The sequence below is a fragment of the Fundulus heteroclitus genome, chromosome 18 (assembly GCF_011125445.2).
Source record: "Fundulus heteroclitus isolate FHET01 chromosome 18, MU-UCD_Fhet_4.1, whole genome shotgun sequence".
Lineage (NCBI taxonomy): Eukaryota > Metazoa > Chordata > Actinopteri > Cyprinodontiformes > Fundulidae > Fundulus > Fundulus heteroclitus.
Window position 1 is genome coordinate 1876164 of NC_046378.1, and position 14639 is coordinate 1890802.

At 41.5% G+C, this 14639-nt stretch overlaps 1 protein-coding gene across 12 annotated transcripts in view; it reads right to left on the bottom strand.

Moving 5' to 3' along the window:
* phldb1b (pleckstrin homology-like domain, family B, member 1b) overlaps positions 1-14639 on the bottom strand; it is a 152057-nt gene that overhangs the window by 92891 nt on the left and 44527 nt on the right. For 11 of the 12 annotated variants that reach the window (XM_036149399.1, XM_036149401.1, XM_036149402.1 and 8 more), the window contains exons 3-4: positions 12608-12731; positions 11572-11742 (exon numbers count right to left, since the gene is read on the bottom strand). In XM_036149399.1, coding sequence (XP_036005292.1) covers positions 11572-11742; positions 12608-12731 — 295 coding nt within the window. Of the gene's footprint in view, positions 1-3510; positions 3947-11571; positions 11743-12607; positions 12732-14639 lie in introns of those variants that run through there. The other variant, XM_036149406.1, reaches the window with a different exon arrangement.

Genomic DNA, 14639 nt, shown 5'->3' on the forward strand with positions numbered 1-14639 from the left:
TCTTCACCCAGTTAGACCGGGAGCTGGAAAAACTAGGAAATACCCGAGCATTGGTTGACAAATACAAATGGTAGACAGCTATTGCTGCATTCTGTATTTGTAGTGCTTTGACCTGGGTGCAGTCAGAAGATGTACGGTCACACACTGTTAACAACATCCAGGAACACACACACAATGGCCCAGCAACGAGGGGCCACCAGCTGTTTCCACCCTCCCTGTGGGCCCTTACACATGTCTGACCTGTGCCTGTGGCCCCGCTGGGAGTGCCCATCACTCTCACAGCAGCCTGATGAGTCTTCGCTGACGGGCTCTCTCTCTCTGACTCATCACTTCCTTTCTTTACGACATGGGGGTCAAAACAACGTGTCACAGATGACAGATGCTACAAGGAGCAGCGAATGCCACTTGTAGCATCCAGGTAGCAGCAGCTAGCTAGGAAACGTCTAATTGGATCGGGGGTGGTGGCCCCGAGGGACCCAGCAGATATAAGGGGACCTGGTTTCCAGTGTGGTCACACTGGAAGCCAGGAATAGCAGTGAAACAGTAGACAGAGACAGTGTGATCCGCTGCTGCTAGACTGGATGGGATGTGGGGGGGGTCTATATCTGCTGCCCTGGCAGCAGCGTCTATGTTTGTAGTCTATTCATAGAGTTCCCATGGATGCAGGAGGGACGTCAGAACCCTGGGACAGAGCGGTTGGAGACCGGAGGTGTTGGGTTGCAGGTCCCGAATGTCACACCAAACACTATTCAGCTAAAGCAGCAATGTAACACGTTCTTATTGTAAAGTTAAATACAGCGTGTCCTTCCCAACTGGAAGCTCACATGAAAAGTAAAGCCAGAGGGACGATTGGAGAAATTTGGCATAAACAGATGATGAATGATGAAAAGTTCTCAGTGAAAAAAAGCTGTTTTCCTGCTAATGTGGCATAAAGAAATGAATTGCAAGACAATCTTGAATACACGTCATTATAACTTTAACTTTTTTTAATCCATATTGAAAAAAGACAAACATATTTTTAAAAGGGGGAGAACGGGAAGACAAAAATAAATAAAAAATACAACTGTTTAACACGTCTGTTAGTTGTGTCTGGTAAAATGGTCTCAGAAACAAGGAAAATCTAAAGAAACTAGGACTGCACACTGGAGCAGCTGGAGCAACAAGGTCTTGGGTTCAAACCCCAGCCTGAGGTCTTTCTGCATGAAGTTTGCGTGTTTCCCCCCGGGCCGTGCATACAGGACTGTCTCAGAAAATTAGAATATTGTGATAAAGTTCTTTATTTTCTGTAATGCAATTAAAAAACATGAAATGTCATACATTCTGGATTCATTACAAATCAACTGAAATATCGCAAGTCTTTTATTGTTTTAATATCGCTGATTATGGCGTACAGCTGAAGAAAACTCAAAAATCCTATCTCAAAATATTTGAATATTTCCTCAGACCAAGTAAAAAAAAAAAAAATTATAATAGCAAAACAAAATCAAACATTTGAAAATGTCCATTAATGCACTCAGTACTTGGTTGGGAATCCTTTTGCACAGATTACTGCACCAATGGCGTGGCATGGAGGCAATCAGCCTGTGGCATTGCTGAGGTGTTATGGATGCCCAGGATGCTTCAATAGCGGCCTTTAGCTCATTTGCATTGTTGGCTCTGGTGTCTTTCAGCTTCTTCTTCACAATACCCCACAAATTCTCTATGGGGTTCAGGTCAGGGGAATTGGCAGGCCAATCAAGGACAGTAATGCCATGGTCAGTACACCAGTTACTGTGAGAATCTTATGTCGTCTCTTAACCACTACCATACTTGTGATTTAGTTTACTGAACCAAGCTGAGTGTTTTTCAAGGCTCAGGAAACCCTGCAGTGTTTCCAGTTAATTAGACGATTCAAGTGATTAGTTGAATAGCCTACTAGTATACTTTTACACGATATTCTAATATTTTGAGATAGGATATTTGGGTTTCTTAAGCTGTAAGCCATAATCAGCGATATTAAAAAAATAAAAGGCTTGCGATATTTCAGTTGACTTGTAATGAATCCAGAATGTATGACATTTCATGTTTTTTAATTGCATTACAGAAAATAAAGAACTTTATCACAATATTCTAATTTTCTGAGACAGTCCTGTATGTAGGTTCTCTCCAGGAACTCCAGCTTTCACCCACAGCCAAACAATGACTGTCGACTGGTCTCTCTAAATTGTCCTTTAGGCATGCTGTGTGTGCTGATGGACTGCTGACCTGTCCTGGTTGGACCCTGCATCTCACTGGTGCCTGTGTTGCTGGAGTTATGCCTGTGACCCTGCGTAGATAAGCAGGCATCGACAATGGATGGATGTCGATCTTAGAAAGTTAAATTCTCTCAAATCTGATCTAAAATCTGGTTTACCATTTAAAAGTAAGTAAGGAAACATCTTGCGCTTGTTACAAATTTTCAAATATGTACTATGTAATCATTTGTTTAATAATTTATAATTACAGCAAAAATGTCACTGATATATTGAAATGTTAAAATGTAAGGAACAACTTAAAGTATTCCTCTTTTCCTAATTATACTTTTTGCTTACTTTATAGTGCAGTGAATTCAGTAAATAGGACCAGAAGTATCCAGCTATTTTGACGCACACCAGGGTGCACCTGAAATCCACATTCAATCGACTTGTTAAACTTGGCTAAATATGGCAAACATCTTCAAATATAGAGTGATCCAAATCCAGAGAACAGACTAGACAAGGGGGGGTTAGCAGCTCTAGTGAACCTCAGACCAAACTCTATTCAACCAGTGCAAAAAGGGCAAAACTTTCAAACTGTAAAAGCAAATAGTCAACCCTTAGCCCAAATGTTAATTGCTGTCAGAAAGATAATTGGACAAATATTAATGTCTAAACTTCTCTACTTAAATAAAGCTAACTGTAAATTGTAAGACAATTTAGCAACCAAACCTTTTTTTGTTGTAATTATATATGTATTTGTTAAGAAAAAAAATAAACATTTGTTTAAATGTACATCAGTCAAACATCAGTACTAAAAACACACACACACATATCAGATGATTTACTTCCATCTATAGTAAAAAAGTATAATGTTTATTAGAAGAGAATAGAGCATATATATATATATATATATATATATATATATATATATATATATATATATATATATATATATATATATATGCATACATGCATTGCGTATTAGTTTTAGAATATTTTAATTTAAAAAAAAATTATAAATAAGAGGAAAAGTTGTCTGTTGGAGACTTATTGTATTCTATTCTAGTTTTTATAAAGGTTCGCTATCAGCTGGTATTTTCACTATATGAAGATAAATAATTTAAAGGAATTGCCAAATAAATGTAGCAGACTGGAGCAAAGCAATAAACCCACTAGAGCAACATTACGGCAGCCGCCTCGTTTCAAGCCGTCAGAAAGCCTCATTCCGCGGGAAAGGGTCAGAGCAGCGACCAAGTTTAAATCTGAGAAGCCAAGCAGCAAAGATCAGACTTACTTCAGGTCATCTGGACAGAACTCCGCTCATTCCATCCTCTGCTCCTCAAACCACGTGTTGTAGTCCGGCGCAGAGACCCGGAGACCTGGCCGGCCGGCCGGCAGCGTTTATCTCCGGGCTGCCTCTGCTTCTGTAAACCAGACGCGCTTTTGTTCCGATAATCCGCGTAAAGCCGCAGTCTGATATACACTGCGACCAATCTGAGAGTTCACTATGGCAGCTGTCTGTCTGTCTGTCTCCCTGTCTGTCTGCTCGCTGTCTTCTCGGACCGTCCGGTAGCCGCCTCGGCACAGCGCGCTTCGCTCCAGCCCCTACGGGACGTCAGTGTGCGTAATCTGTGTCCATTGTCTCCGCGTCCCCCTCCCTCCCAGTCACCCACGCTTTGTGGCGTAGAGAAGACGCTCTGCTGCCGGGGCAGAGAGAAACAGCTGGCTCCCAGTCACCTCCCAGCCCGCAGAGGGGAGGAGAGGGTCGGGGGAGGAGGAGGAGGAGGAGGGGGAGGAGGAGGTCCTGAGGCTGAAGCAGCTCCGATCACTTCCTCTGATTGTCTGACGGCCTCTTTACGCAGCACTCCTGATTCCATATCTTCCCCCGATCATTAAAGAGCAAAGGTTCAAGCAGACATTTATTATGAGCCATAAAAGCAGTTAATGCAGAGCAGAAAGCGTTCCGCTTGAGAGCTCCCTTGAGTCACATGAGCCTGTGCAGAAACAATCCCTGCGTGTGGCGTGATGATAACATGACCCAGGTCTGCCTAAGGGCACGAGAAGTCAGACACCAAGCCAGGGGAGACAAACACGTTACCAATAACTCATGGCACACGCTGATGCTCAGTACTCTTTATTTACAGGACAGCGCACGTTTCAGTGGGCTGCAACGTTTATTAATGAAGTTGTCTTTTCTAGCAAACCACTTTAACATATCTACAGCGGATCTGAAAGTGGCACAGGTCCATGTTAGAAAGTTAGGTTTCTGGCAAGTTAAAAAAGGACACCCCGGTAGATCCATTCAAAGCTGTGTCTACACATAATGTCACATAAAGTACATCAACAATCTTTGTTGTTACCAAGTGTTAACATGGCAAAAAAATACTACTTTAGAGACTGGCTCAGGATGTACACAGATACTACCAGCAGACACATATAGTGTTCTCACACACAAACACTATATATATATATATATATATATATATATATATATATATATATATATATATATATATATATATATATATATATATATATATATATATATATATAGATAGATAGATAGATAGATAGATAGATAGATAGATAGATAGATAGATAGATAGATAGATAGATAGATAGATAGATAGATAGATAGATAGATAGATATACACACACACACACACTGCACTGGCCAAACACACTTCCTGAGAAGCTTAGTGTGCCAAATAGTCTTTAGGACCTGCTAAGACTCGTACCAAGTTCCATAAGTCTGAGATCAGTGCCTTTCTTGAACTATATGAACAATTTGAATTACGGTGTTGTTGCATGAATTAATCCCTCAAAGCTTCTTTAATGACATGTTCAAGGCTCAATCCTCTTCCATTCAGCAGCATGTCATTATCTCTGGTGCACACCTGCCAACGGATGGAGTCAGTCAGACAAAACAGAAATATGCCGTAGTTCTGCTGTTCAGGTGGCATTTGGTTGGCATTTGATGGTTTATATAGTCTATAGTTGGCGGAGATGAATTTTTCCCCAACCAAATTATAGTGCACCATGTAAATAAACGCACCTAAAAAATCGATTCGTTTTGGTACTTCATAAAATACACTCTGCCGATGTAAAATATTTTGTACTGAATTAGACAAAAAGAGGACAAAAGTTAATAATTGTCGAAGTGGTGTGGAACAGGTAACAGAAATAGATTGTGATCATTTTACTGGGATCTACTAATACAGGAAAGCAGAATTAACCTGAATCTTACAAAATTTCATTTTACAAAATGAAATGATTGAATAAATAAACTGGTAGAGAACCTAACGGTAGACCCAAAGTTGCTCCTAGGCCAACAGATAATAGTCACAGTGCAGATGGAGCTTCTGGCTGCCTGGCTGGACCGCAGAATGGATCAGAGACCGATCACTGACTTCATTTCAGCAATGCTGCTTTGTTGAAGTGAGGGTTACATGTTGAAGTTACTTTTCATTTCCAGCATCTTTACCTTACATGTCGACTGCAGTTATTTGCAGCCATGAATAACACGTTTTATTATTTTTCTATTTCTGGAGAGCTGTATGTAATAATTTAGCGATCTGTGATCAGAAAGTTTCGCTTCCCCCCCCAACATCCCCTACTTTAGAAGCAGAATAGAAGCATCACTTTTACTGTCAGCTGGATGATGTAAAAAGAGTTTTATGAAGTGGTAATACCATTTACACCATTCCAATACAGCTGATGCTTTCCAGCGGTGTTGTTTTATGGTATTTTGCTATTTTGGAGAGCTGTAGGAAATAACTTATCGTGTTGCTGCCCCCCCCTCCTCCCTATCCAACAGCACAATACAACCATTACTTTTACTGTAAGTTGGATGGTCTACAATGTCTTATTTAAAGTGTTTATATCATTTACACTTTCCTAAATACACCCTTTGCCACAGACACCTACATTTTCACCAAGGCATCCTCCTGGTCCCAGAAGTGACATCACAAAATCATGATCTCTTCTGAGCCTTTTCAAACTTTGTTCTGATGTTGATTTTTTTTTGCTAAGTCTTTTTTAAATAAAATTATTGTTTAAGACAAAAGGACACAATTCAGTGCACTTGATCTTCATTCATTGATATTATGCTGTGCAAAGTGGTACATTTTGATGAGACAGGGTACATCTTATAAACAAATACACTGTCATATGTAGAACGAGTCCTACAATGGAAATCATCATTTTTATTTGACCATATTCCTTATTATGAGGTGAAAAACACAATTGGCAATGTTTTGGCACAGCTGTGCCAAAATCACAGGTCTGCCTGGCACACTGCTCACTAAACCCTTAGTGGATCAAATATGCTTCAACTGATTCAGTCCAGATTTGTTGTGGTTATAATCAAAATGTGGTTCTATAAAATCAGAGGATTAGCCAATATTTTAAAAAGGCTTTTCATGTAGCTTTGCAGTGTAGGGCTGGATGATAATTCAATAACAATATATATCGATCCATAGACGTACATCAATTATACAAAAAAAAGGGTCAATAAAAAGTTCAATGGAATAACAGTTTTCCTTCCTTTTGCATTCTAGCCATGTAGGTTAATACTACAGTCATTACATCCTCCCAACTAATCACAAACCCGACTCCAGACTCAGGAACTAAGCTCCGCCCCTTTCAAAGAGTTCAAAGAGCACGCGTTCTTTTTCATTCTTTAAAAACCTGCAGTTTTGGTAAAAAGTTGGTTGAATAAAGGGTTTAGTTTGAATTCAGTGTTTAAATATCTGAATTGAATTTGTTGATAATTATTGATATCGATCAATATGATTTCTATTTTATCAATATGCTTTTTTTCTATATCGCCCAGCCCTATTGCAATGTTTATTTTGGAAAAACTTTAGGCGAAGGTCACACATTTTGATTTATCATTGTTTAATTGCCTATAAATCTGAAATGGTAACATTTGCAATAGTGGACCCACCTGAAAAATGTTCTTTAATGCGTTTGCATCACACAACTACTAACATTTACATTTATGCTCCATAACTTGTACTTGATTTATGTCAATTTCCACTGATAATTTCAGGTGGAAATTGCTCCTAAAACCCTCTGGGCTTATGTTGCCTCCATGCTGGGCAGAAAAAGAAATGCCTTCATGTTTAATTTATTAAATCTAATCAAAAAGTAAAATGATTCAGCCTGAGTGGTTTGGAATGCCTTAAAATGACACGAAAGGTTTCAAAGTTACCCCATCAAAGCCATTTTTGGCACTTCTTTAACCACTCTATGCTATAACAGATGTTTACATAGGAGTTAGAAAACGATCCTGTCCCACACAATGCTTTGATCTGAGCCGTCAGTCTTCTCCTGTGAGGCTGAAGAAAGACAGCATACCTTTCCTGTCTTTCTTCTTCATTCCTTTTCATCCTGCTTTCAGCGAACCGACCTACTATTTACACATCATTGATTTTGAAGGGATTCTCTCCACCAGGTCTTCTAACAAATGCAGCAAATTCAAGAAGATTACAGTAAATAGCTTGCTGGGCACATTTACTTTGTGCAACAACAGCTCATTGTTGACGCCGTCTTTGTTTAAACCGACCTGCTAACAAGTCAAAGTCGTCAAGCCATCATTTATTTCAAGGAAAAGCTGAAGGATGTAGAGTTCGGAGGACTTCTGGCACGCAGGAGAATCTTGTCTCCACTTGCTGCGATGCAACCTCTCTACCCCCCCTCATCAATGCCCCATTTGTCCCGCAGAGACTGAAGCGCCTTGTAATGGATTACTCATATAATGCATGGGGAGTGGCACGTCACCAATAAAGTCTGATCCATTTCCTGTTGTATAATTAGATCCACAGATCGCTCATTCATTGCCCTCCAGCAGACTGAAAGTGCACTCAGGTTTCCCCTCGCACTCGTTCCTCAACCTGAAACCTCCTCTGGGTTTAGGGTTGCCTCTGTCTGGGAACGGGGGGGGGGGGGGGGGGGGAGGGCGGTATAAATAGCACCGTGGCTCCACTTAGGTTACTTTGCCAGGTTGTGTGTCCAAATACCAGAAGGCAGAGTGACACGCTGACTGACAGTTACATCAGGCACAACACAGAACCATGCAGTGCTGTGGAAACCACATGATTTATTAAAGAAGTTCATTGTGGGGGGGGGGGGGGTAACCCATCTTTTATTAACGCTTTGCTTAGCCGTGAGAGATTAGGCAGCGGGGCGTGGGGAAGTTGAGAAGCTGTGAGTAATGCTGAGTGGTAACCCGCTCTCCTGACGTTCTGCCTGCTCCACACGGCCCTCTGAAGGGAACTTCTACGACTTTCAGTGACTAACAGTGCAACACTTACAGTTTTACTTCCTCTGTAGCATGGACCAGCTTACAGCGCACTTCCAACATCCTGAACACTGTTGTCTTTCTCCCTTAAATCGCTATTGTGCAACAAATCTGCATGTGAAAATATGCAGTCTGCCATGCTTGCTCTTCTTCTTCTCTCGGCTGTGTACTAAGTAATCGCTGTCCACTCAGGAGAGGTTTGGATTGAAAAAGGTTTTTTTTGTAGAAGCGTTTTGGGTCTTCTTTAATTTGTTTCCTGCATCTGATAACTGTCTTCTGCCATGGGGACATCTGGCTTTATCAGTTTGCCTCTACCGTTACAGTACATACCCCTTAAACATTTCCACAGGCTATCATATTACAGCTGCAAACTTGTATTTAGAATATTATGTCATAGACCGACACAAAGTAGTGGGTTATTGTGAAGTGGAAGGAAAAGGATCCATAGTTTTCAATTCTTTTTTATTTATTTATAACTGTGCATATAATGCATTTTTGTTCAGACCCCTTTAGGATAATGCCCTAAAAACATTCTAAATCCTGAAGTCTGAGCATAACTTAATCTCCGTCTAAATCTAGATCTCTCAGAGATTTGCAAGAGAACATCAGTGAACAAGAAACAGCGTCATGAAGGCCAAGGAAAACAGCAGACAGGTCGGGAAGGAAGTGAGGGAACAGGTTAAAGACGGGTTTGGTTGTAAAATAATCCTCCAAGCTTTGAACATCTCGCACACCTCTGTTCACTCCATCAACTGAAACTGAAAAGAGTGCCACACCTGGAAACCTACCAAAACATGACCGTCTAGCTAACCAGACACGGCGGGCAAGGAGAGCATTAATCAGGGAAGCTGCCAGTGAACCCACGGTGGCTCTGGAGGAGCTGCAAAGATCCACAGTCACTATCTAATCTCAAAAGGACTGCTATCTCCTTTTGAAAGAAAGCACTAAGAAGTCATCTTTCAGGTTTGTAAGAGAAAAAGCAAAGACGAAGGTGCTCTGATCTGATTTGATTTTGGCCTTTATGCAAAATGCCATGTGTTTGAGAAAACTAACCCTTTTTCCTCTTTTGACACCCATTACCCCTGCAGGTGAAACATGTCGGTGGCAGCGTCACTCTGTGGAAATGCATTTCTTCAGTAAGAACAGGGAAGGGCTTATCATAGCTGATGGGAAGATGGCTATAAACACCCAACCTTGCCTTCAAGGTGAATTTTCACAGTATTTATGCGTTCACAGACACATGATAATCCTTCTTGTCCCACTCCTGTCTCAACCATTCATGCTTTTCATGGAGATTTCCTCAAAGATCCGTTGATGCACTGATTTTTCACTGACTCAGGACAGGTCTATGATGTTGTATTCTGTTCTATTTCTGGTCCGCTTCTCTTCCATTTTAGCTTTCATGTTAGCAGGCTGTAGCTCTTTTGCCAAAATAAAACACCAAATGCTGCACTCTGTGTTGGGAACCCTGGGAACTCTCATATGATTGGCTCAGGAACCAGGAAGTAAACACGGGCTACACTCTGAACCGAAGTAGGTGCTGTACCTCAAGGTTTGAAAGGAGAAAAACTTGACAAAGACATTGTTGATGGAAATGACCGATTGTTTTTAGGGAATGTTACTTCCATCCCAGGTGACAAGTGATAATGATTTAGGTTAATATTAAAATAAATATCTTACTTATTGCTCCTTTACTCCCTACTCTGAACCTTCTTGTATGAGCCGATGTGACGAGTGAATTTCTCCATTGTGAGATCAATAAAAACTATCTTATCTTATCTTATCTTATCTTTAAGGCAGACCATACAGCTGTGACAAAAGCAAGAGCTGCCAAGCCCACAGCCGAACCGAAATAAATCCCCAAACAGCGCAGAACGGAGAGTGCTACACATTATCAATCTAGCTGGCTAGATTAATACATCCTTGGCGATCCTGAAACAACAAGTGTTAACTACTTCAAAACACTGAAGACTGGGCCCCGTGTTCCCCTTCCAGCAGGACTGCCGGCCTGAACATGCACCAAGAGCTCCAGTGGAATGGATTAATCAAAGCAGATTAATCTGGTAGACCGCTTTAGAAAGAAGAATGAGCAAAACCTTCAGTCTCTAGATGGAGAAACCCAGATGGTACATGTCCCAAACGTTCTGGAGACGTTACTGCACCGAAAGGTGGTTCAACAAAGTGTCAAATCAGAACACAAATATATATAAAACTTTTCAGATTATTAATTATAAAACAAACAAAAATAAATCAGGAAATGCTCTTTCATTGTCATTCCACTTTACAATTCTGCTCTATACTTTGTGTTGTCTGCATCCAAATCCCCGATGAAATATGTTGGAGTCTGTGGTTGTAATGTGACTGAATGTGGAAAAACTTTAAGTGAGATCGATATTTTTCTGAGGCATGGTAAAAAATACTAAATACTACAGGGGATGAGTTGGATGGCAGACCTGAAATGTGCCAAACGTGTCTGCTAACAGTTAGAAAAGGTTTAATTTGACCATTGCAAACCGCCAATCTTCTTTCCAGGTTATTAGTTATTAAAGAAAAGCTGTAGTATCCAGGCTCACACCTTCCACCAGCGCAGCATAGGAAAACCATTTCTGACCAAACTGCCTCATCCCCTAATTCTCATCTGCATCTGGCTCTCAGCCATAATGAACTGTCTCTCAATCTGTGGGGAACAACCCTGTCCTGATCAACAGGCTGAGCTGGTCCGACTTATTAAACATGTGAACGGTCCTCATCTACTGTCAATCACCGGGCCTTGCGCAGATAACCCAGTAAATATTAGACTTATTATACGTTTGGCAGATTACAAATGAATTCGCCTCCTTCTAGTTGTGTCAATATCTGCGTGCCAGAGCGTAGCAGAGCTCCCTCGGTTAACTCATTAACTCATTAACTACAGGCAGCGTTCCCATCCATCACCGGGATCAGGCGCAGCATCCCCAGGTGGAGAGCTGGCGGATCGATCGCTAACACGACGAACACGCCGGATGGAAGAAGTTTCATCGCAGCATTCTGTAAAGAGCCAAAGAGTCCTACCTTGTGACAGACGAGTGGGCTGTTGGACCTGGAGTCCGTCAACAGCACAGAGGTTCCCAGAGGGATGCAACGTGATGACCCCCGACTTGTTCTCGATGTAACAGTGCTGGGCGGCCACCCCAGGGCCCTGGATGTTGATGTCCACTGCACCATAGCCCAGAGAGGTGCGGCCTGGAGGAAGGGACACGTATCAGCCTTCAAAGATGTGGTGCCCGAAATACAATTCACCTCCAACAGTGTCAGCTGTACTCAGATGTAAATGCTGTAATATGCATGAATAAAATGCAACTTTTGATCAGATCTAATCATTTTTATTGACCCTAACTAAATTATTATTTACCCTTTAATGGCCCTCACAAACTGTACAAAGCACTTTGCTCTGCGACAATGACTTCTACACATCTGGTTCTGCTCTCAGGAGTGGACTGGGTCCAAAGGAAGGGATGAAAGGGCTGCTGATAGGTTCAACACGGGGGTTAGAAAACATATCGGATGGTTGTTGCATGGATCCAATTAAAGTAACGTGAGAACGGGAAGCTACTGGCTGAGTTGCTGTTGCATTTGGGTCGTATTTTTTTACCAACAAGACGTTTCAAGAATTTTTGACATGTTTACAAGGAAACGGATAATTTTGGAAGAACTTTGTGTCTGCTTGGATAAGGCCTACGTGATGCTTCGATTGAATGGGCTTTAGTTGTAACGGTATTCAATGGAGATGAATAATATAGAGGTAGGATTGTTTTTTTATGCTGTTCTGAAGATTCAAAAGGACCCTTTGACCTATACATGGCCTCCAAAATGTCACAGACGGGTCAGAAATCTGCATAAGTTTTATTGTTTTAATACAGGACTGTTTTATTTATTTATAGGTCATTGATTTTATCATTGGTTCATGATTGTATCACGTGACTGCTGTTTCATTTATTCTAGACTTTGGTCCGGCGGGTGTTTAAAGTGCTCTAGAAATAAAGCTGGGATGGCATTGGGTTAAACTGCTGTGCAGTGTTTATGTCCAAACAGCAAACAGCTGGCTCACCCTCAGGCAGGGGCAGCAAGGTGATGGCGGTACTCAGTCGTCCGCTGCCCAGGCTGACCAGGTGGGGGCGCTCCGCTTGAAACTTCAGGCCCTTTCCAGTCTCGATTAAATCCAGCGGGGTACTCTGCAGAGAAGCATTTTACAAAGGTGGACAATTTCAACACACTTGCATAAAAAAAACATACTTTTTGATGAAGACGGTGAGGGTGTGACAAACTCTGGCTGTCGCAGAATTTTTTCACTTGGTCGTCCGACACAGGCAGAGGGTCTGCCTCCTTATCCTGCCCCGGAGATAAAAAGAAGGGTCCTTTTTTAAAGCCACTTACTTCTCTTCCTGTTTACACACTTGGCAAAGTGTGTGTGTTTTGCTCATTTTACTAGTAAGGTGAAGACTTTGATGTAAAGTGAGGACCTTTTTGTTGGTCTTTGCTTTTATTCTGGGCTAGAGGTTAGGATTAGTACTATGGTGACAATTAGGTTTAGGTCAGAGTTAGGGATAAACCTGTAAAGGTCAGGGGTTAGGCCATAGAAAGGCTCGAAGATGAATGGAAGTCTATGGAAGACAAGCTGCGGTCCTCACTTTGTCATTTAAACAGGGATGTGTGTGTGTGTGTGTGTGTGTGTGTGTGTGTGTGTGTGTGTGTGTGTGTTGTCTTCCTCCTCCAAGCTCTTCCTGAAGCACCACCATGTGTTCACAGCTGAGCAGGGGGGTATGTCGCCATGGCAACAGCCCTGGCCTCCTGGAGGCTGCTCAGAGCACAGGCATATCTACGTATATAATGTCTGTGGTTCAGAGAACTAATTTGAGTTGTACGCTCTCAGCACAGCCTAGATTTAAAGCCAATTCCGCTTTTCAGAGATTTGCTTTCCGTTGTATAAATCCCACTGCAGCAAATTGTGCTAGACCTCCTAGGGTTTCAAAACACTGAATAAATGAAGTTATTTTTTCCCCTGCTAAGTAAAGTCATTTATGCTTCATGCGCTATACTGGTGCTGAAACAGACCCAGCTTGATGAAATTCAGCTTTGACTCACTTTCTAATTAATGACTTCTGCTCTTATTGTCTTGATCATGTCACACTGTTTAATGGATGTGTGAACTTCTGAATGGATAGAGTTTTTTTAAGTTAAAGTCAGTTAAAAGGTTATGAAAATTTAGCATCTTACCCCGAGATAGATGTAACTGAATAATCCTACACTAAATTCAAAGAAAAACATCAATGAGAACTATAGTGGATTATACAGAGCAGGGTTCAGGTCAAAGAGGCTTTCAGAATCAGAATCATCTTAATTTAAACAGTTCTGGGTTTTTAATGTAGAGAAAGGAAAAAGGGAGGTTGTGTGTTGTGAAAGTGAAAATATACTTGGTTTTGTTTCACAGCAGTGCAGCTGACTACTCAGGCTGTAAGGTCTCCATTGTGTTCATTACAGAGGCAGCCTGGCAGAAGACCTGTCACTGTGGCGGCTGCTTTTGCAAACCACAACCTGGGAGTAAAAGTCTAAACAGTTTGCAGTGTGCCGCAGGACAATCTGCTATCTTCGAACAATTTTACTCACAAACATGTCGCTGAACTTCATACAAATGCTATTTTATAAACTCTCAAAATGTGACATTTGCATCATCCAGTTGTAGCTATACTGCAGGTGGTAGGTCGTTGCCTATAGCAGTCATCTTCTGTAAAGCACACACACTGCAAAGCAGAATTTTTGACATCCATTCAGAATACCGATGAAGAAAAGCAGCACAAAAATACAACTAAAAACATATAACTTACTTGAACACAGTTGGGTTTCTACATTGTTCTCTCCTAGTAAAAACTCAGCTTCGGAACCAATCTCAGGCCAAAATAGTGATCTGCACCGCGTCATCTACTTTCAATAGTTATCCCCGATTATTGCAACCATAGGCTGCAGAACACACGGGTAAAGTTGCTCCTTCTGCGCTTACTCCCATTGGCTGCTATGCAAGCTTTGAGTAGGAGAGACCCATCCAATATGGCGGCGATGCAACACGTAATGACAGTTTTTTATTT